The sequence below is a fragment of the Scyliorhinus torazame genome, chromosome 27, assembly GCF_047496885.1.
Source record: "Scyliorhinus torazame isolate Kashiwa2021f chromosome 27, sScyTor2.1, whole genome shotgun sequence".
Lineage (NCBI taxonomy): Eukaryota > Metazoa > Chordata > Chondrichthyes > Carcharhiniformes > Scyliorhinidae > Scyliorhinus > Scyliorhinus torazame.
In genome coordinates, this window is record NC_092733.1 from 8,301,550 (window position 1) to 8,323,359 (window position 21,810).

The window sequence follows — 21,810 nt, forward strand, 5'->3', positions numbered from 1 at the left end:
TCATCTGGAAAGGAATAATTTGATTAGAGATAGTCAACACGGTTTTGTGAAGGGTAGGTCATGCCTCACAAATCTTATTGAGTTCTTTCGGAAGGTGACCAAACAGGTGGATGAGGGTAAAGCAGTTGATGTGGTGTATATGGATTTCAGTAAAGCATTTGATAAGGTTCCCCACGGTAGGCTACTGCAGAAAATACGGAGGCATGGGATTCAGGGTGATTTAGCAGTTTGGATCAGAAATTGGCTAGCTGGAAGAAGACAAAGGGTGGTGGTTGATGGGAAATGTTCAGACTGGAGTTCAGTTACTAGTGGTGTACCACAAGGATCTGTTTTGGGGCCACTGCTGTTTGTCATTTTTATAAATGACCTGGAGGAGGGCGTAGAAGGATGGGTGAGTAAATTTGCAGATGACACTAAAGTCGGTGGAGTTGTGGACAATGCGGAAGGATGTTACAAGTTACAGAGGGACACAGATAAGCTGCAGCGCTGGGCTGAGAGGTGGCAAATGGAGTTTAATGCAGAAAAGTGTGAGGTGATTCATTTTGGAAGGAATGACAGGAAGACAGAGTACTGGGCTAATGGTAAGATTCTTGACAGTGTGGATGAGCAGAGAGATCTCGGTGTCCATGTACATAGATCCCTAAAAGTTGCCACCCAGGTTGAGAGGGTTGTTAAGAAGGCGTACGGTGTGTTAGCTTTTATTGGTAGAGTGATTGAGTTTCGGAGTCATGAGGCCATGTTGCAGCTGTACAAAACTCTGGTGCAGCTGCATTTGGAGTATTGCGTGCAATTCTGGTCGCCTCATTATAGGAAGGATGTGGAAGCATTGGAAAGGGTACAGAGGAGATTTACCAGAATGTTGCCTGGTATGGAGGGAAGATCTTATGAGGAAAGGCTGAGGGGCTTGAGGCTGTTTTCGTTAGAGAGAAGGTTAAGAGGTGACTTAATTGAGGCATACAAAATGATCAGAGGATTGGATAGGGTGGACAGTGAGAGCCTTTTCCCTCGGATGGTGATGTCTAGCACGAGGGGACATAGCTTTAAATTGAGGGGAGATAGATATAGGACATATGTCAGAGGTAGGTTCTTTACTCAGAGTAGTAAGGGCGTGGAATGCCCTGCCTGCAACAGTACTGGACTCGCCAACACTAAGGGCATTCAAATGGTCATTGGATAGACATATGGACGATAAGGGAATAGATGGGTTTGAGAGTGGTTTCACAGGTCGGTGCAACATCGAGGGCCGAAGGGCCTGCACTGCGCTGTAATGTTCTATGTTCGGGTACGGAGGGAGAATTCAGAATGTCCAATTCACCTAATAAACACGCCTTTCGGGACTTGTGGGAGGAAACCGGAGCACCCGGAGGAAACCCACGCAGACACGGGGAGAACGTGCACGCTCCGCACAGCGCACGCTCCGCACAGCGCGCGCTCCGCACAGCGCGCGCTCCGCACAGCGCGCGCTCCGCACAGCGCGCGCTCCGCACAGCGCGCGCTCCGCACAGCGCGCGCTCCGCACAGCGCGCGCTCCGCACAGCGCGCGCTCCGCACAGCGCGCACTCCGCACAGCGCGCACTCCGCACAGCGCGCACTCCGCACAGCGCGCACTCCGCACAGCGCGCACTCCGCACAGCGCGCACTCCGCACAGCGCGCACTCCGCACAGCGCGCACTCCGCACAGCGCGCACTCCGCACAGCGCGCACTCCGCACAGCGCGCACTCCGCACAGCGCGCACTCCGCACAGCGCGCACTCCGCACAGCGCGCACTCCGCACAGCGCACACTCCGCACAGCGCACACTCCGCACAGCGCACACTCCGCACAGCGCACACTCCGCACAGCGCACACTCCGCACAGCGCACACTCCGCACAGCGCACACTCCGCACAGCGCACACTCCGCACAGTCCGCACAGCGCACAGTCCGCACAGCGCACACTCCGCACAGCGCACACTCCGCACAGCGCACACTCCGCACAGCGCACACTCCGCACAGCGCACACTCCGCACAGCGCACACTCCGCACAGCGCACACTCCGCACAGCGCACACTCCGCACAGCGCACACTCCGCACAGCGCACACTCCGCACAGCGCACACTCCGCACAGCGCACACTCCGCACAGCGCACACTCCGCACAGCGCACACTCCGCACAGCGCACACTCCGCACAGCGCACACTCCGCACAGCGCACACTCCGCGCAGACAGTGACCCAAGTAAGGAATCGAACCTGGGACCCTGGCGCTGTGAAGCAACAGTGCTAACCACTGTACTTTAATGGAAACTTAGGGCAGCTACAATCACCTGTTGACCGACAGGGAGACCTCTGAACACTCCTGTCAATTGCTATGGGCCTGTTACGGTTTATAATATTTTTGGCTACAAGAAGCAAATTTCTTGGTTACCAAAGGCACCAACTATCAGCTCTAGGGCATGTACTTTGAACCTTGCCCCTTGAGCCGTGTACATAGAAAATAGGAGCAGAAGGAGGCCGTTTGGCCTTTCTACTCTGATCGATGATCACGGCTGATCATGCAATTCAGGAACCTTTCCCACTTCCCCCCCATATCCTTTGATCCCTTTTGCCTCAAGAGCTCGATCTAATTCCTTCTTGAAAACATTCAATGTTTTGGCCTCAACTACCTCCTTAAGACCATAAGACATAGGAGCGGAAGTAAGGCCATTCAGCCCATCGAGTCCACCCCACCATTCAATCATGGCTGATTTCAACTCCATTTACCCGCTCTCTCTCCATAGCCCTTAATTCCTCGAGAAATCAAGAATTTATCAACTTCTGTCTTAAAGACACTCAACGTCCCGGCCTCCACCGCCCTCTGTGGCAATGAATTCCACAGACCCACCACTCTCTGGCTGAAGAAATTTCTCCTCATCTCTGTTCTAAAGTGACTCCCTTTTATTCTAAGGCTGTGCCCCCGGGTCCTAGTCTCCCCTGCTAATGGAAACAACTTCCCTACATCCACCCTATCTAAGCCATTCATTATCTTGTAAGTTTCTATTAGATCTCCCCTCAACCTCCTAAACTCCAATGAATATAATCCCAGGATCCTCAGACGTTCAGCGTATGTTAGGCCTACCATTCCTGGGATCATCCGTGTGAATCTCCGCTGGACCCGCTCCAGTGCCAGTATGTCCTTCCTGAGGAGTGGGGCCCAAAATTGCTCACAGTATTCTAAATGAGGCCTAACTAATGCTTTATAAAGCTTCAGAAGTACATCCCTGCTTTTATATTCCAAGCCTCTTGAGATGAATGACAACATTGCATTTGCTTTCTTAATTACGGACTCAACCTGCAAGTATACCTTTAGAGAATCCTGGACTAGGACTCCTAAGTCCCTTTGCACTTCAGCATTATGAATTTTGTCACCGTTTAGAAAATAGTCCATGCCTCTATTCTTTTTTCCAGAGTGCAAGACCTCGCACTTGGCCACGTTGAATTTCATCAGCCATTTCTTGGACCACTCTCCTAAACTGTCTAAATCTTTCTGCAGCCTCCCCACCTCCTCCATACTACCTGCCCCTCCACCTATCTTTGTATCATCAGCAAACTTAGCCAGAATGCCCCCAGTCCCGTCATCTAGATCGTTAATATATAAAGAGAACAGCTGTGGCCCCAACACTGAACCCTGCGGGACACCACTCGTCACCGGTTGCCATTCCGAAAAAGAACCTTTTATCCCAACTCTCTGCCTTCTGCCTGACAGCCAATCGTCAATCCATGTTAGTACCTTGCCTCGAATACCATGGGCCCTTATTTTACTCAGCAGTCTCCCTGAGGCACCTTATCAAAGGCCTTTTGGAAGTCAAGATAGATAACATCCATTGGCTCTCCTTGGTCTAACCTATTTGTTATCTCTTCAAAGAACTCTAACAGGTTTGTCAGGCACGACCTCCCCTTACTAAATCCATGCTGACTTGTCCTAATCTGACCCTGCACTTCCAAGAATTTAGAAATCTCATCCTTAACAATGGATTCTAGAATCTTGCCAACAACCGAGGTTAGGCTAATTGGCCTATAATTTTCCATCTTTTTCCTTGTTCCCTTCTTGAACAGGGGGGTTACAACAGCGATTTTCCAATCCTCTGGGACTTTCCCGGACTCCAGTGACTTTTGAAAGATCATAACTAACGCCTCCACTATTTCTTCAGCTATCTCCTTTAGAACTCTAGGATGTAGTCCATCTGGGCCCAGAGATTTATCAATTTTTAGACCTCTTAGTTTCTCTAGCACTTTCTCCTTTGTGATGGCTACCATATTCAACTCTGCCCCCTGACTCTCCGGAATTGTTGGGATATTACTCATGTCTTCTACTGTGAAGACTGACGCAAAGTGCTTATTTAGTTCCTCAGCTATTTCCTTGTCTCCCATCACAAAATTACCAGCGTCATTTTGGAGCGGCCCAATGTCAACTTTTGCCTCCCGTTTGTTTTTAATGTATTTAAAGAAACTTTTACTATCATTCCTAATGTTACTGGCTAGCCTACCTTCATATTTGATCCTCTCTTTCCTTATTTCTCTCTTTGTTATCCTCTGTTTGTTTTTGTAGCCTTCCCAATCTTCTGACTTCCCACTACTCTTTGCCACATTATAGGCTTTCTCTTTTGCTTTGATGCATTCCCTAACTTCCTTTGTCAGCCATGGCTGCCTAATCCCCCCTCTGATAACCTTTCTTTTCTTTGGGATGAACCTCTGCACTGTGTCCTCAATTACTCCCAGAAACTCCTGCCATTGCTGTTCTACTGTCTTTCCCACTAGGCTCTGCTCCCAGTCGATTTTCGTCAGTTCCTCCCTCATGCCCCTGTAGTTACCTTTATTTAACTGTAACACCTTTATATCTGATTCTACCTTCTTTCTTTCAAATTGCAGATTGAATTCTACCATATTATGATCACTGCCTCCTAAGTGCTCCCTTACTTTAAGATCTTTAATCAAGTCTGGCTCATTACATAACACTAAGTCCAGAATGGCCTGTTCCCTCGTGGGCTCCATCACAAGCTGTTCCAAAAAGCCCTCCTGTAAACATTCAATTAATTCCCTTTCCTTGGGTCCACTGGCAGCATTATTTACCCAGTCCACCTGCATATTGAAATCCCCCATGATCACTGTGACCTTGCCTTTCTGACATGCACTTTCTATTTTGTGGTGCATTTTGTGCCCCCGGTCCTGGCCACTGTTAGGAAGCCTGTACATAACTCCCATTATGGTTTTTTTGCCTTTGTGGTTCCTCAACTCTACCCACACAGACTCCACATCATCTGACCCTATGTCGTTTAGTGCTATTGATTTAATTTCATTCCTAATTAACAAGGCAACCCCGCCCCCTCTGCCCACCTCCCTGTCTTTTCGATAGGTTGTGAATCCCTGGATGTTTAAATGCCAGTCCTGAACCCCCTGCAACCATGTCTCTGTGATGCCTACCACATCATACCTGCCAGTCACAATCTGGGCCACAAGCTCATCTACCTTGTTCCGTGCACTGCGCGCATTTAAATATAGCACCTTTAATTCTCTATTGACCGTCCCTTTTTGTTTTCTTAGTGTGGTGGACCTTGGTTTACTGAGCCTTTCCATACACTGTGTCATATTTTGTGGGATGGGGACTATCGTAACCTCTCCTGTGTTCTGTCGTTTTGTGCTTTTTTGTATTCCTAAGCAGCTACGCTTCCCACTGATTACTTCACCTCTTGGTTCCCTGACTTTCCCTTCCCCCCCAATCTTTAGTTTAAAGTCCTATTGACCACCCTATTTATTCTTTTCGCCAGAACACTGGTCCCAGCTCGGTTCAGGTGGAGACCATCCCAACAGTATAGGTCCCCCCCTGTCCCAAAACTGATGCCAGTGTCCCATGAAAAGGAACCCCTCTTTCCCACACCACTCTTTCAGCCACGTGTTAACTTCCCTTATTCTTGCCTCCCTATGCCAATTTGCACGTGGCTCGGGCAGTAATCCGGAGATTATGACCCTTGAGGACCTGTTTTTTAATTTGAATCCTAGCTCTTTATAATCTCTAAACAGGTCCTCTTTCCTAGACTTGCCTATGTTGTTGGTACCGACATGGACCACAACAACTGGATCCTCCCCCTCCTCTCCAGTATCCTTTCAAGCCGGTCAGAGATGTCCCGTACCCTAGCACCGGGCAGGCAACATACCATGCGGGACTCTTTATCCTGCTCACAAAGGATACTATCTATCCCCCTGATAATAGAATCCCCTACAACTACAACTTGCCTATTTACTCCCTCCCCTTGAATGGCCTGCTGATCCATGGTGCCTTGGTCAGCTGACTCATCCTTCCTGCAGCCCTGTTCGCCATCCACACAGGGAGCAAGTGCCTCATACCTGTTGGACAGAGTCAAGGGCTGAGGCTCTGGAGTTCCTGACTGCTGGTTCCCTTTACCTGCCTGACTTGCAGTCACACCCTGCTGTCCCTGGACACTGGCAGGATTTAAACTACTTACTCTGACAGGTGTGACTGCCTCCTGAAACACAGTGTCCAGGTAAGTCTCCCCCTCCCGGATGTGCCTCAGTGTTTGAAGCTCAGACTCCAGCTCATCAACTCTGAGCCGGAGCTCTTCGAGCAGCCAACACTTACTGCAGATGTGGTCGCTGCAGCTCGCAATGGGATCTGCCAGCTCCCACATCAAGCAGCTCAAGCACATCACCTGACCAGCCATCACTAATTAATTAATTAGTTTAATTTAAGTTTATGAGTTTAGCTGTGTTTTTTTAAAATTTGGGGCAGATTTGCTATCAACCACTCAGATCACAGCTTCCCTCTGACGTCACTTTTGGGGAAAAAAACTGGAAAACAGGAAGTTTCCGTTAGGTTTTTATACTCACAGAGACTGCTCCTCCTCCTCCGAACGGCTCCCGAAATTAGGCCCGAAGAAAGAGAGAGAACAAAACAGTAGGGAAAAAGCACCTTTTCCCACTCTTCACCGAATTACCTCACTGCACCAAATTCTCACTCGGTCTGTATCTCTCTCACTCAGGCTGTGTGTCCTTGACCTGCGCAATGCTTACTAATGTGCGCTTTCTGTCTGTCTTTTATACAGACTTTAGGATGACTCACACTAAAACTTCAAAGAGAAGAATACAATGTGTACCTTTGTGCCCCTTAACAGGCCTCAGGTGCCAGATAACTGCCTCTCAGCAATTAGGGTGGGGGCAGCTTCAGCCAATCAGACACTACCCTGCACTTTTAACTGAAAAACAGCAAAATTAGATTAACCACTTACCTTTCCTGGTTACCTCACTGCACCAAATTACCAAATTCTCACTCGGTCTGTATCTCTCTCACTCAGGCTGTGTGTCCTTGACCTGCGCAATGCTTGTGGGCTCCTGTGGCCATCTCAGTCCGAAATGGTCTCCCCCATGGCCTCAAACTGTGCCCCCTGGTTCTGGACACCCCCACCATCAGGAACATCCTTCCTGCACCAGCCCTGTCCGGTCCCGTTAGAATTTTATAGGTTTCAGTGAGATCCCCCCCTCTAGGAAAACGTGACGACTCAGAACAACCTCTCAATCCAATCGCTTTAAATAAATGGCTTGTCACTATTTCCTCATCTGAAGGTGTTGGTCGCAGCTCTCGACATCCCCATGGTAACAACAATCCCTTTGCGGAAGTGGCCATTCTTACAATAGTGAATGTGGGTGCGCTATCCAACCAAGGGGGGCATCACAGCTGAGCCAGATCCTTCTTTCACCCAATGCCTACATGGAGCTTCCCGTAGAAACTCTGGCAGATTTTTCCATCTCTCTATCCCAGTGTAGTCAGGTCTACAGTTTTGCCCCGACAGTCAAACAGCTCGGCTCCGTAGAGGTCAAAGAATCCCCACTTGATCAGCACCCCATCAACCGGGTCATCAATTAATTCCCTCCATCAATGGTGCACAATGGCAGCAGTGTGCTCTGGACAGGAGATAAACTGCAGCAGCTCACCATCCAAAGCACTTTGCAAACCCGCGACCTCTACCACCTAGAAGGACAAGGGCAGAAGACACATGGGAACCCCATCAAGTTCCCCTCCAAGCCACACACCGTCCTGACTTGGAAATACATCGCTGGAGTGGGGGGGAATGGTGAATTATTCCACCAATTACTGATACTGCAACACCAGCCAAGAATTGAAATGATACCGATATCCAGCACTTACCAATCACTGACAGCATCTGCTTAGTGTGCTTGGCATAAATATGATTAATCTGTCTTTTGATCTTGAGAATCTCCTCCGCCTGTATAGCGATGTCAGTGGCCTGGCCCTGTGAAGGAGGCATCAGAACCAGCCATTAGATTTCTTCAGTGCACGTTTGTGACCCCCTCGAAGCTCAGTCTCTCAAAACTGTCTGCCCCACCACCCTTCCCTCACCCTATCCCTGCTCAAAGCCCACAGTATGCTGATCACCACCCTCAATTCAACCAACACTGGACCGCAAATTAGAATATTCTGGGGTGTGTGGGAGGGGTTCGGGGAATTCTGGAGTGCGACATGGACACCAATGGCAGGGCAGAGGTGAGGGAATGACGCACAAAAGGCTTTACCCCAGAATGGTGATTCTAGTAAAGCGGCAAAACATCGCACAATGATCTCCTCTGAAATGCAGCAATTGTGAAGGCAAACGCTGGCTGCCATTTTGTACAGAGCAAGATCCCACTAACTGCAATCAGATCGGCAGTGGAGAGAGAAGCAGATAGCACTGGTGTGTTTGACAGCATCTGTGGAGAGAGAAATGGAGTCAACATTTCAATTCCAATCTGAGTCCTCTTCTGGACTCGAAACATTAACTCTGTCCCTCTCTCCGGAGATGCTGCTGTCTCAACAGAGCTCTCTGGTTAAATTTCAGATTTACAGCATCCGCAGTATTTTGCACTGAAGCAAAAACAGTGGATCAGGATTTTTGGTTGAAGATGGAGGAACCGTTGTCCAGGATACCGAGGACACCATGCTCTCCTTCGAATGGTGCCAGGGCAGTTTTAAAAATCCACCCAAATGCCTGCATCTCAGACAGTGTTGCACTCCCTGCATCGATACGCAAGCCTGGATTATAATGGAGCAATGGAGCCAGACCTTTTGAGGCAAGAGGTTGGAGCGACCAACACGGACACAGGCAGCACTGTTCACCACTGAGTGCTGAGCGAGGAAGATATGCTCCAGGGAGTGAAACCCAGGGGTTGGCGGGGTTGGGTAAATGGAACAAGGTGCTTCAATGGAGTTAAGAAGCAGAGCAGTCCTGATCTCATTGAATGATGGAACAGGATCGAAGGACTCAAAGGTCTCTTCCTCTGTTGAAATCACTTGGCACGGAATCCGAACACTGATTTCAAACCTCGCTCCTGGACATTAAGACAGATAGAGCCGGCATCCTCCCATGGTATTAAACCAAAACCACTTATTTCTTTCATCTAAGAATGGTGTTTCCAAAGGAATGCGTGTAATATGAATAGAACATCACACAACTCGGGGATGGGACTAGGCCGCTACTCTCAGTACTTACAGATGCCCCTCCTGAGGGCTGGTGAATCATGATGCGTGCGTTAGGGAGGGAGTGCCTCATTCCTGGGCAGCCGGCGGCCAGAAGCAAGGAGCCCATGCTGGCAGCCTGCCCGACGCACCATGTGGAGATAGGGTTCAGAATGTACTGCATGGTGTCGTAAATAGCCAGGCCAGCAGTCACCACGCCACCTACACGGGGAGAGCGAAAAGAAAACACAGTCACCACACCACTTACACAGGCAGGGCAAAAAGAAAACACAGTCACCACACCACTTACACAGGCAGGGCAAAATGAAAACACAGTCACCACACCACGTGGGGCTGGTTTAGCACAGTGGGCTAAACAGCTGGCTTGTAATGCAGAACAATGCAAGCAGCGCAGGTTCAATTCCCATACCGGCCTCCCCGAACAGATGCCGGAATGTGGTGACTAGGGGCTTTTCACAGTAACTTCATTGAAGCCTACTTGTGACAATAAGTGATTATTATTACTTACACAGGTTGGGCAAAACGAAAACACAGACACTGAACAGCAAATAGGGAACACTGGAATGAGTTGGGGCAGTACACCAGGGGGGAGCGATCCCGTGGGGACAGGTACTGTCTTGTATCCCAGCCACTCAGACCATTCAACAGCCTGCTTTCCCTTGTAACCCCAATGCACTGACATCGCTTTTTAGCCTTTCGGCTAAGATCAATAGGATCAGGCCCAAGATCAGGTGCGATGCCTGTTCTTGTCAGCTTTGATCTGGTATGTCTCTCTTGTGGGGAAATGAACTGGAGTCAATTTGAATTTAAATTGGTTTTTGGAGCAAGCAAGAAGATGGATTAAAGGTTTGCCCCGCCCACTCTGCACATTGCCCTGGCGTTGCCCTCTTCCAGACCCTTCCATCAGGCAGAAGATACAGAAGTCTGAAGACCCGCACATCCAGACATGGGAACAGCTTCTTCCCCACAGCTACAAGACTCCTCAACGACTCCCCCCTCGGGTTGATCTGTTCCCTGTAAGAACACTATTCACGACGCCCTATGCTTCTCTTGCTCATGTATCTGCTTTGTTTGGCCCCTTGTTCCACACTGTAACCAATCACTGTTTGTCGTTGTACTTTGAATATTCTTTCTGCCTACTGTGTACGCCCCCTTGGCCGCAGGAAAATGCTTTTCACTGTACTTCAGTACATGTGACAATAAATCAATCATTGGCTTTGAAAGGAATCAAATATTTTTTTTAAAATCAAGATTGCTTCTTCCTCTGTCCTCTAAACGGAGGAACCATTTTCCCTTCTGTTATGCTCCACAACCACTAACATTACTCCCTGGCTCACTATTGTCTTTCAGTCCCTCACCTCCCTCTTTCTCAATAAAGCTAAACGCAGGAGCAGGAGTGACAACACCTCACAATAAGGAAAAAGACTTGCATTTATCTAGTATTTTTCACAACCTCAGGAGTCCCAAAGTGCTTTACAGACAATGAAACAATTTTGAAGTGTAGTCACTGCTACAATGTAGGGGGTTCCCCAGGTTGCCGGGATACACCCTGCTGGAGCAACTGTTGCTTCCGGATGTAGAAGGGGAGGGAAGAATTGGGAACATATACAAGTGGCTGGGGGAGCAGGGAGGTGAGCGGGTGGTGAAGATCAAGAAGAAATGGGAAGCGGAGTTGGGAGGGGAGATCAATTGGGGAGTATGGAGTGAGGCACTGCGAAGAGTAAACGGGACCTCCTCTTGTGCAAGGATGAGCCTGATACAGTTTAAGACGGGGCATAGGGTGCATATGACTCGGGCGAGAATGAGTGGGTTCTTTCAGGGGTAGAAGGTAAGTGCGAGACGTGTGGGCTTGGGCCTGCGAATCATGTGCACATGTTTTGGGGTTATGAAAAATTGGGAAGATTCTGGGCGGGAGTGTTCGTGGTTTTAGCCAGGATAGTGGAGGAGGAGGTGGACCTTGACCCTTTGGTGCGATATTTGGGGTTTCAGAGAAGCCGGAGCTCATGGAGAGGAGGAAGGCTGATGTTGTGGCCTTCGCCTCTCTGATTGCACGGCGGGGAATTTTGCTGGAGTGGCGGTCGGCATCGCCACCGGGGGGAGCAGCTTGGCGGCGTGACCTGTACGACTTCCTGCGGTTGGAGAAGATAAAGTATGAGTTCAGGGGGGTTTGAGGAAAGGTGGGGGATGTTTGTGACCGTGTTTGAGGAGCTGTTTGTTGCGGGGGGAGGGGGGGGGGGGGGTGAAAAAGGGGAAATAATCTGTACAGACTGTATAGTTGATTGCTGGGAAGTACGTTTCCCGGGATGTTTATTTGCTGTAACCTGTTTTGATACATGTTTGGAATAAAATACATTTTCTTTTTAAAAACTGCTACAATGTGGGAAATGTACGCACAATAAGCCCCCACAAATTGCAGTGTGACAATGAGCAGATAGTCTGTTTCCGTGATGTTGGGTGAAGGATAGAAATACTGGCCAGGACACGGGGGATAATCCTGTTCCTCTCCAAAATCGTACCAGGGGATCTTTTACATCCAGCAGGGATAGCAGACAGGGTTTCATGCACTTCAGCATTCTCCCACCCTGGACTTTGTGTAGTCTCCGGAGTGAACCTTGAACCGACCAATTCAGATGCTACCCATTGCCACAGCTGGAAAGCAAACCTGGCTCCAAGTGAGCGATTATCCTGTACGTTACATCCAAGCACAGGGAGCAGTATCTGTCCCTGTCGAGAAATAGAAAACCGCAAACACATCGGGCGGCAGTGTATACGGAACAATCACAGACCTTGTGAAATGCGGTTCGAATCACTGGGTCTGCTTCTCCCTGGTTGGTGACGTTAGTCGGGGACATGAAAGGCAAGCAGGCAGCGGCGGGAGCGAGGTCCTCGCCGAACCGTCCCCAAGAAACTTACATCTGAAACAAAGACAGGGACACACAAAGCCCAGCTCACCTGGACTGTTGATGTACATGTGGATTGGCTTCTTATTGCTCTCTGACTGAAGGAACAAGAGCTGGGCAATCACTAGGCTGGCGATAGTATCGTCTATCTGAGAGAAACACAATTATTAAACTCAACCAAGACTGTCACAGGGGGGGAAAAAACCCTCCGTGGCATCGAAGAGACACAAGCACTCACCGGTCCCATAACACAAATAATCCTTTCCCTTAACAATCGTGAATAGATATCGTAAGCTCTCTCTCCACGGCCCTGGGAAAGGAAAGACAACGATTAAAAACTGAGAACGTGCACAAGCTGGATGTTCTCCATGACCGGTGGGGGGGAAACCCAGGATACGTTGCCAAGAAACCGCCATCCCATTGAAACACTTACTGTCTGTTCGATGACGATGGGAATTAATGGGTGGCTACAGCTTGGTGTCTGATGAATCGTCCTGCATCCTGTGATCAGCGGCCCAGAATGTTGCACGAACGTCTAGATAATAAACAGATACAAAGAAATGGTGATAAATATTACAATGCATTTAAAAAGGTGTTGAACATCAAGCGCTTACTGATTCAGAACTCCTGCACGTTCCCCTCGAGGCTTATTGCTGCTTCTCACCCCAGGCGGTGACTCTAGTCACCATATCTTAACCAAACCTGAGAAGTTCACTTTGTGCCCGTCCCCAATATTTGTCACTGCAAAGATCACAGTCAAGATCAATCATCAAATCTTTCTGAAGGAGGCCATTCGGCCTCTCTTATCTGTCTCTGCTCTTTGCTAGAGTTATCCAGCTAGGGCAGCACGGTGGCACAGTGGTTAGCACGGCTGCCTTACGGCGCCAAGGTCCCAGGTTCGATCCCGGCCCCGGGTCACTGTCCGTGTGGAGTTTGCACATTCTCCCCGTGTTTGCGTGGGTCTCACCCCCACAGCCCAAAGATGTGCAGGGTAGGTGGATTGGCCACGTTAAATTGCCCCAAATTGGAAAAGCAAAATGAATTGGGTACAATAAATTTTTTAAAAAAAAGAACCTCAGCCGGTACGGGAATTGAACCCGCGCTGCGGGCCTCGCACCGCATCACGAACCAGCTGGCTAGCCCACTGAGCTAAACCGTCCCCCGTTGCCTCACATTGACCTCACCTGATAGTCTCACAAACCCAGGCCTCCAATTCCAACATCTCACCCTCTGCCATGGTTAAAACTGCAATTTTCCTGGTCTCTATTAATTAGTGTTGCACCAGGAGTGTCTCATTCATGAACTGTGCCCCCGTGTTATAAATTCCCCAGCCAGGCAGAACATCCTCTCAGTAGCCACCCTGTCAAAATTTATAATGTTTCACTGAGACCATCTCTCACTCTTCTGAACTCCAGATAATATAGACCCAATTTACTCTTATCACAGGTCAACCCAGCGACCAATGTAGTGAACCTGACTGGCCGCAATGCGAGTATATCCTTCCTTAAACATGGAGACCAAAGCAGCACACATTACTCCAGATGTGTTGTCAGTAAAACCCCGTACAATTGTAAAACTTCTTTATTCCTGTCCACCAATCCCCTTGCGCCATTTACTTTCTCCTAATTGCTGACTGTACCGACATATTAACTTTGTGTTCTCTGTACAAGTACACCCAGTCTCTCTGAACATCAACATTGACAAGTTTCTCACCTTTCGAAAAACATTCTGCTTTTCCATTGTTAAGACCACAGTGAATAACCTCACACTTCTTTACATGATACTCCATCTGGAACCCTATTATCCACTCAGAGGTGGCAAATGGAGTTTAATGCAGAAAAGTGTGAGGTGATTCATTGTGGAAGGAAAAACAGGAAAACTGAGTACTGGGCTAATGGTAAGATTCTTGGCAGTGTGGATGAGCAGAGAGATCTCGGTGTCCATGTACATAGATCCCTGAAAGTTGCCACCCAGGTTGAGAGGGTTGTTAAGAAGGCGTACGGTGTGTTATCTTTTATTGGTAGAGGGATTGAGTTTCGGAGCCATGAGGTCATGTTGCAGCTGTACAAAACTCTGGTGCGGCCGCATTTGGAGTATTGCGTGCAATTCTGGTCGCCGTATTATAGGAAGGATGTGAAAGCATTGGAAAGGGTGCAGAGGAGATTTACCAGAATGTTGCCTGGTATGGAGGGAAGATCTTATGAGGGAAGGCTGAGGGACTTGAGGCTGTTTTCGTTAGAGAGAAGAAGGTTAAGAGGTGACTTAATTGAGGCATACAAATGATCAGAGGATTGGATAGGGTGGACAGTGAGAGACTTTTTCCTCGGATGGTGATGTCTAGCACGAGGGGACATAGCTTTAAATTGAGGGGAGATAGATATAAGACAGACGTCAGAGGTAGGTTCTTTACTCAGAGAGTAGTAAGGGCGTGGAATACCCTGCCTGCAACAGTAGTGGACTTGCCAACACTAAGGGCATTCAAATGGTCATTGGATAGACATATGGACGATAAGGGAATAGTGTAGATGGGCTTTAGAGTGGTTTCACAGGTCGGCGCAACATCGAGGGCCGAAGGGCCTGTACTGCGCTGTAATGTTCTATGTTCACTTAACCGGTCTATATCTCTTTGCAGCCTCCTCACAGCTTACATTCTCATTTGGCTTTGTATAGATTTTATATTCTATCTTAATACTGGTCATTGTGCTGATTGCTGATGGGGAAGGGAATGAACACTGGGTGCAATGAGACAAGTCCATATAACACAGAGACGCAGCGGACCAGAAAAGCATGCATCGAGAGACTTGACACCTCTGGTTCAGCAGAATCACAGAATCGGTACAGCACACAAGGAGGCCATTTGGTCCATCGTGTTTGTACTAGCTCTCCGAATGGACTCACCCAGTGCCATCCCCACCACCTTCTCCCCATAACCCTGCACGTTCATCATTTTCAGTAAACGTTTCTACAAATATATGAAACAAAAAAGAGTGGCTAATGTAAATATTGGTTCTTTAGAGGATGTGAAGGGAGATTTAATAATGGGAGATGAGGAAATGGCTGAGGAGCTGAACAGGTTTTTGGGGTCGGTCTTCACAGTGGAAGACACAAATAACATGCCAGTGACTGATGGAAATGAGGCTATGACAGGTGAGGACCTTGAGAGGATTGTTATCACTAAGGAGGTAGTGATGGGCAAGCTAATGGGGTTAAAGGTAGACAAGTCTCCACATCCCAGAGTGCTAAAAGAGATCGCTAGGGAAATTGCAAACGCACTAGTGATAATTTACCAAAATTCACTAGACTCTGGGGTGGTCCCGGCAGATTGGAAATTAGCAAACGTGACACCACTGTTTAAAAAAGGTCGGCAGAAAGCGGGTAATTATAGGCCAGTGAGCTTAACTTCGGTTGTAGGGAAAATGCTGGAATCTATCATCAAGGAAGAAATAGCGAGGCATCTGGATGGAAATTGTCCCATTGGGCAGACGCAGCATGGGTTCATAAAGGGCAGGTCGTGCCTAACTAATTTAGTGGAATTTTTTGAGGACATTAACAGTGCGGTGGATAACGGGGAGCCAATGGATGTGGTATATCTGGATTTCCAGAAAGCCTTTGACAAGGTGCCACACAAAAGGTTGCTGCATAAGATAAAGCTGCATGGCATTAAGGGGAAAGTAGTAGCATGGATAGAGGATTGGTTAATTAATAGAAGGCAAAGAGTGGGGATTAATGGGTGTTTCTCTGATTGGCAATCAGTAGCTAGTGGTGTCCCTCAGCGTTCGGCCCACAATTGTTCACAATCTACATAGATGATTTGGAGTTAGGGACCAAGGGCAATGTGTCCAAGTTTGCAGACGACACTAAGATAAGTGGTAAAGCAAAAAGTGCAGAGGATACTGGAAGTCTGCAGAGGGATTTGGATAGGCTAAGTGAATGGGCTAGGGTATGGCAGATGGAATACAATGTTGACAAATGTGAGGTTATCCATTTTGGTAGGAATAACAGCAAAAGGGATTATTATTTAAATGATAAAATATTAAAACATGCTTCTGTGCAGAGAGACCTGGGTGTGCTAGTGCATGAGTCGCAAAAAGTTGGTTTACAGGTGCAACAGGTGATTAAGAAGGCGAATGGAATTTTGTCCTTCATTGCTAGAGGGATGGAGTTTAAGACTAGGGAGGTTCTGCTGCAATTGTATAAGGTGTTAGTGAGGCCACACCTGGAGTAGTGTGTTCAGTTTTGGTCTCCTTACTTGAGAAAGGACGTACTGGCACTGGTGGGTGTGCAGAGGAGATTCACTAGGTTAATCCCAGAGCTGAAGGGGTTGGATTACGAGGAGAGGTTGAGTAGACTGAGACTGTACTCGTTGGAATTTAGAAGGATGAGGGGGGATCTTATAGAAACATATAAAATTATGAAGGGAATAGATAGGATAGATGCAGGCAGGTTGTTTCCACTGGCAGGTGAAAGCAGAACTAGGGGGCATAGCCTCAAAATAAGGGGAAGTAGATTTAGGACTGAGTTTAGGAGGAACTTCTTCGCCCAAAGGGTTGTGAATCTATGGAATTCTTTGCCCAGTGAAGCAGTAGAGGCTCCTTCATTAAATGTTTTAAGATAAGGATAGATAGTTTTTTGATGAATAAAGGGATTAAGGGTTATGGTGTTCAGGCCGGAAAGTGGAGCTGAGTCCACAAAAGATCAGCCATGATCTCACTGAATGGCGGAGCAAGCTCGAGGGGCCAGATGGCCTACTCCTGCTCCTAGTTCTTATGTTCTAACAATCTAAGGTCCTTTCGAATGCTTCAGCTGAACCTGCCTCCTCCTCACCCTCAGGCAGCGCCACCCAGACCCGAACCTCTTTTCCGCATCTTCTCCAGTGCTTTCCCAACCTCCTGCAGTGTTGGGGTCCCAGGACCGGAGCCAGTACTCAGCTGGTCCAACTGCAAGTTTACAGGACCGCTCTGCTCTGAGCCCTGATTAACAGAGTGGGTTCATTTGAAGCTTTGGGCTTTTTTTGAGAGGTTTGCATTTGGTGTATGTCTGCTCCCCCTCACCCCTGCCTTCAGCACACTCTGCTTCCACTCACCCCCTCTGCACCCACTCCCCCTCAGTCCCTCTGCACCCACTCCCCCTCAGTCCCTCTGCACCCACTCCCCCTCAGTCCCTCTGCACCCACTCCCCCTCAGTCCCTCTGCACCCACTCCCCCTCAGTCCCTCTGCACCCACTCCCCCTCAGTCCCTCTGCACCCACTCCCCCTCAGTCCCTCTGCACCCACTCCCCCTCAGTCCCTCTGCACCCACTCCCCCTCAGTCCCTCTGCACCCACTCCCCCTCAGTCCCTCTGCACCCACTCCCCCTCAGTCCCTCTGCACCCACTCCCCCTCAGTCCCTCTGCACCCACTCCCCCTCAGTCCCTCTGCACCCACTCCCCCTCAGTCCCTCTGCACCCACTCCCCCTCAGTCCCTCTGCACCCACTCCCCCTCAGTCCCTCTGCACCCACTCCCCCTCAGTCCCTCTGCACCCACTCCCCCTCAGTCCCTCTGCACCCACTCCCCCTCAGTCCCTCTGCACCCACTCCCCCTCAGTCCCTCTGCACCCACTCCCCCTCAGTCCCTCTGCACCCACTCCCCCTCAGTCCCTCTGCACCCACTCCCCCTCAGTCCCTCTGCACCCACTCCCCCTCAGTCCCTCTGCACCCACTCCCCCTCAGTCCCTCTGCACCCACTCCCCCTCAGTCCCTCTGCACCCACTCCCCCTCAGTCCCTCTGCACCCACTCCCCCTCAGACCCTCTGCACCCACTCCCCCTCAGACCCTCTGCACCCACTCCCCCTCAGTCCCTCTGCACCCACTCCCCCTCAGTCCCTCTGCACCCACTCCCCCTCAGTCCCTCTGCACCCACTCCCCCTCAGTCCCTCTGCACCCACTCCCCCTCAGTCCCTCTGCACCCACTCCCCCTCAGTCCCTCTGCACCCACTCCCCCTCAGTCCCTCTGCACCCACTCCCCCTCAGTCCCTCTGCACCCACTCCCCCTCAGTCCCTCTGCACCCACTCCCCCTCAGTCCCTCTGCACCCACTCCCCCTCAGTCCCTCTGCACCCACTCCCCCTCAGTCCCTCTGCACCCACTCCCCCTCAGTCCCTCTGCACCCACTCCCCCTCAGTCCCTCTGCACCCACTCCCCCTCAGTCCCTCTGCACCCACTCCCCCTCAGTCCCTCTGCACCCACTCCCCCTCAGTCCCTCTGCACCCACTCCCCCTCAGTCCCTCTGCACCCACTCCCCCTCAGTCCCTCTGCACCCACTCACCCTCAGTCTCTGCACCAGCAGCATCTTGCTTGCCCCCGACCTCCGACCCGGAAGTGCCCGCGGACCGGAAGCGGCCTCGCCATGGCAACGCGGCCTAGCCCGGAGTCGGGCCGGAGGCGGCCTGGGGAAGGTGGCCGGGGTAGAGGAGAGGAGAGGGAGAGCGGCCAAACTCCAGCGGCCTCTGCCAGGCTGTCATCAACAAGAACCCCGGCAACCATTTCAGTAACTCTGGCTGTTCCCGCCCGCCGCCGGGGAGAGGCCTGTGTTTGGCCGACTAGAGAGTAGCGCGGAGTTTGCAGCAGCCCCAGACACTGAGATACACCAGACATCTCACAGCAGCCCCTAGACACCGAGGTACTCCAGACACACAGACACCTCACAGCCGCCTCCAGACACCCAGACAGTCCACAACCTCCAAACAATCCACAGCCTCCAGACACCTCTTGGCAGCCCCAGGCACTGAGATACTCCAGACACACAGACATCTCACAGCAGCCTCCAGACACCTCACAGCAGCCCCTAGACACTGAGACACTCCAGATACTCGACAGTCTACAGCAAACACCCAGACAGTCCACAGCAGCCTCCAGACACCCAGCCAGTCCACAGCAGTCTCCAGGCACCCAGACAGCCCACAGCAGCCTCCAGGCACTCAGACAGCCCACAGCAGCCTCCAGGCACTCAGACAGTCCACAGCAGCCTCCAGACGCACCACTGGCTCCTCTTTGTTTCACTAATGTGATTATCCGTTGCCTGAGGTCAGACGTTAACCAGCTGGCAGGTGTGGGAATGGAGTGTAGGTCAGTGTAAAAGCAAGGCAAGGGGCAGGCAGCCACAGCAGCGGGGCAGTGGTAGAGCCAGGGCAGGGCAGAGCTAGCTCAGGGCAGGGGCACTGCTCAACAGCTGCACATCTGCAATTACAAACAGAAGGTGCGGCTGGAAAAACCCAGCAGGTCGGCAGTGTGCATGGAGTGAGAAGCAGAGTTGGCGTTTCGGGATCACAGATGTGCCGCCTGACCTGCTGGGAATTAGGAGCAGAAGTCTTCAATTCAGCCCGTCGAGCCTGCTCCACCATTTCAATCAGATCATGGCTGATCTCTTCCTGCTCTCAAATCCACCTCCCACCTGTTGCCCATATCTCTTTAACCTGTTTTTCAAAAAAATCAGAAATATATCTATCTCCTTCTTGAAACCATTTAATGACTCAGATTTCACCGCACTATGGGGCAGCGAGTTCCACAAATTCACCATCCTGTGCGAGTAGTAGTTCCTCCTCATCTCAGTTTTAAATCTACTGCCTCTGAACCTTTCGCTGTGATCTCTCGTTCTAGATTGCTCCACAAGGTGGAACATTTGGTCTGTTTACTTTATCAATCCCAATTAATATTTTATACACCTCGATCAGATCCTCTCTCATCCTTCTAAACTCCAGCAAGTATAAGCCAAACGGTTTAATCTCTCCTCATACATCAACCCCTTCACCCCGGAATCAATCTGGTGACCCTCCTCTGAACTGCCTCCAATGTCACCACATCCTTCCTCAAATAAGGAGACCAAAACTGGACACAGTACTCCAGATGTGGTCTCACCGACATCCTATACGATGTTAGTGGTAGGTGAACTTGAACTTGACTTTTCTTCTCTCTAATGTGGGCCAATCCGATGGTACCAAGCCGCCCCACAGGGTCACCAAACCAAAGATTGTCGCAACAAGTGCCCCAGGTCACCGTGCACATGGGATTGACTGAGCAAAAATAGAAGGACGCAAAATAAACATCAACACCCACCTAAAACAAGAATGCAGGATGTTATTGTTGGTGTCTACAAGATAAAATATACCATGGGGTGGTGCCCACCGATTGCAGATACCAGTGAGCACCGCATGTTTGCTTAAAACTGAAACCCTAACCTTCTCTATCCATAAAGATTCTCCTCATGAAACATCAGCTTGTCTTTCATTGCAGACATTCATGGCCTTGCTGAGTATTTCCACTCATAACTAATGATCCCGACGATGCATTCTTTTATCAGGACTCCTCTTCAAACAGTATTAATTCAGCTATTCATCACTGTACCGTTCTGATGGATGTGTTAAGTTGGTCCAAATGGCTTCATCATTCATAAGTTTTCTTCATTCATACGTGTGTGTTAAGAAGCTTGACGGATTTATTACCCATGCCTAGTTGCGCCATCAGAAGATGATGGTGGGTCGTTCTCCAAGCTGTCATCCAGGTGGTGAATGTATTCACAAACCTGTGCTAAGGTAGAAAGGGATCGTGGCTTGGAGGGGATCTTGAAGATGACGCTGTCCTAGGCACCTGCTGTCCTTGTCCTTATTCTTCTACATGGTGGAGTTCATGCTGTGAAAACTGCTGCTGATTGGTACACAGCATCGCAATTCTTACTCTCTTTTTGAGATGTGGGAAAAGGTTAGGCAACATTCAATGGCCACATGTTCTGAGGGTTTTCGGAATCAACCCTGTAGCGTGACCAACACCAGATAGTGGTGACAGCTTCCCTGCAGGGCGTTAGTCAGCCACTTGGGTTTCTGTCAGCTTATAATAATAATCTTTATCATCACAAGTAGGCTTACATTAGCAATGTAATGAAGTTACTGTGAAAAGCCCCTAGTTGCCACATTCCAGCGCCTGTTCGGGTACACTGAGGGAGAATTCAGAATGTCCAAATTGCCTAACAGCACGTCTTTTGGGACTTGTGGGAGGAAACTGGAGCACCTGGAGGAAACCCACGCAGACATGGGGAGAACGTGCAGACTCCACACAGTCACCCAAGCCGGGAATCGAACCTGGGACCCTGGCGCTGTGTAGCAACAGTGCTAACCACTGTGCCGCCATGCATGGTCACCCTCTGTTGCCAGTCCATAAATTACAAGTGTTTATTGAATTAATTTTCCATTGTAGGATTCCAATTTACAACCTGTGGGTGGCTAGTCCAGGACCACCAGATTACCATTGTACTCTTGCTTATCCCATCACACATGGGACATTTAATCCCCAAAACAATAGTGGGTGCAAGCGGACCCATTTCGCCCCTGTACAACCTTTCTTCTGATTGCTCAACACAGTTTTTGTGTCAGTATGAAATGCAAT

The 21,810-nt window shown here is 49.7% G+C and overlaps 1 protein-coding gene across 1 annotated transcript in view; it reads right to left on the reverse strand.

The window, feature by feature from the left end:
* clpp (caseinolytic mitochondrial matrix peptidase proteolytic subunit) overlaps window positions 1-18,798 on the reverse strand; it is a 22,374-nt gene extending 3,576 nt beyond the window's left edge. The window contains 7 exon segments of the mRNA XM_072490897.1: window positions 8,173-8,278; window positions 9,512-9,699; window positions 12,451-12,547; window positions 12,637-12,708; window positions 12,832-12,933; window positions 18,701-18,736; window positions 18,739-18,798. Of these exon segments, the coding sequence (XP_072346998.1) occupies window positions 8,173-8,278; window positions 9,512-9,699; window positions 12,451-12,547; window positions 12,637-12,708; window positions 12,832-12,933; window positions 18,701-18,736; window positions 18,739-18,783 (646 nt within the window). The 5' untranslated portion in view covers window positions 18,784-18,798.
* Between the last annotated feature and the right edge of the window lie 3,012 nt (window positions 18,799-21,810).